The sequence below is a fragment of the Sphaeroforma arctica genome, assembly GCF_001186125.1.
Source record: "Sphaeroforma arctica JP610 unplaced genomic scaffold supercont1.3185, whole genome shotgun sequence".
Classification (NCBI taxonomy): domain Eukaryota; class Ichthyosporea; order Ichthyophonida; genus Sphaeroforma; species Sphaeroforma arctica.
In genome coordinates, this window is record NW_014037373.1 from 2,545 (window position 1) to 3,901 (window position 1,357).

General features: G+C 39.5%; 1 protein-coding gene across 1 annotated transcript; it reads right to left on the minus strand.

The window, feature by feature from the left end:
* Positions 1-901: 901 nt before the first annotated feature.
* SARC_13357 (hypothetical protein) lies at positions 902-1,159 on the minus strand (the record flags this gene model as incomplete). The annotated part of the gene is made up of 1 exon (XM_014292513.1): positions 902-1,159. A coding segment is annotated over one exon (258 nt), but the record flags the coding sequence as incomplete, so codon positions are not given.
* Positions 1,160-1,357: the final 198 nt, after the last annotated feature.

Genomic DNA, 1,357 nt, shown 5'->3' on the forward strand with positions numbered 1-1,357 from the left:
CAATTTGCGTTGGTTGTAAACTCTATGACTAATGTAGGCCTGTCGTGCCAGTGAACTCAAACTATTCGCTGAACTTGCACCAAATCTTATACCTCTCAATGCATTCCCTACAAAGCCGATAGAACACTAGCAAAAAATCCCTTCTTTCAATAGTCGAGTATACCTGTTCGTGGATTGATCATACTTGCGTGTGGTATGTAGTAGTGAGACAAATAACACCCTAGCGCAAATGTTTATTAAAACAGAGTATGAATGTATGATGTAAAGTATGTATTGCAGTGTGCTCATTTTTATTTATTGTGTTGCTGTGTTGCAGAGGCGAGTGAGTGCACTTTGACGGTTGCGCCAAAACGCATGGTCTATCTATATAACCGAGTCCGACCGGTGTCTATTTATAATTGTCCACTCATTAACTCGATTACTCGAGTCACTATCCATTAGATGGCGCTGGTGACTCAGTCAGTACCCAATAGATTCCACTCTAAGTCTGGGCGGGGGGGGAGGGGCGTGTGCAGCATAGCATATATGGGGTATATAGTGTATAGGCATAGGGGAATATAGGGGTAGGTGGGTTGGGGCCCTGGGGGTATGGTAAGCCCTCCAAAAATTGGGACTTTCAAAAATTGGCTCTGTATATATTTTTTTGTCTGAAATATGACTTCCAGAGATATTCGCGTTTGAAAATTGACCCAAAGTGGCAGGTTTTTGCCCCTGTGAGCACCACAGGAAGTATATAAACCCTAAACCCTAATATGTTGAGTGCAGCTGCAGCAGTTAAGATACCTCAAGTTCTCATCACAGGAGCATAGACATTGTACTTTTTCATTCTCAATTGTGTTGTCCATTACTAAGTATCAAATTGTGCCCCACTCTGCATCTTTCCATCCAATCCCACCTTCCATCATATCCCCAGTTGATATATAATCACCACCATGGCCCTGTCTTCGAATATATTCTCGCGGGTGACAGTGAAATTCATACGCTCATCTTCAGCAGTACCACTTGTCACTTTACCAAAGACTCGAATGGTGCGTGGCTTCAGCGTAGCCAAAGCACCCAGATCATTTCTGACGGCACACAGTGGACGCCAATTGTTGCTGTTTGTTGTCCCATTCGCTTCTTCACCAAGGTAAAAAATATTGTGAACTGTGCATGCGTGCTGTTGTACATAGTAGTAGTAGTATATATATATAATATAAATGCAAACACACAAACACACACATGTATATGTATATATATATATTTATATTTATAAATATATATATATATATATATATATATATATAACTACTACACACACACCACACACATATATATATATATATATATAGTATAATAATATATATATATATACACA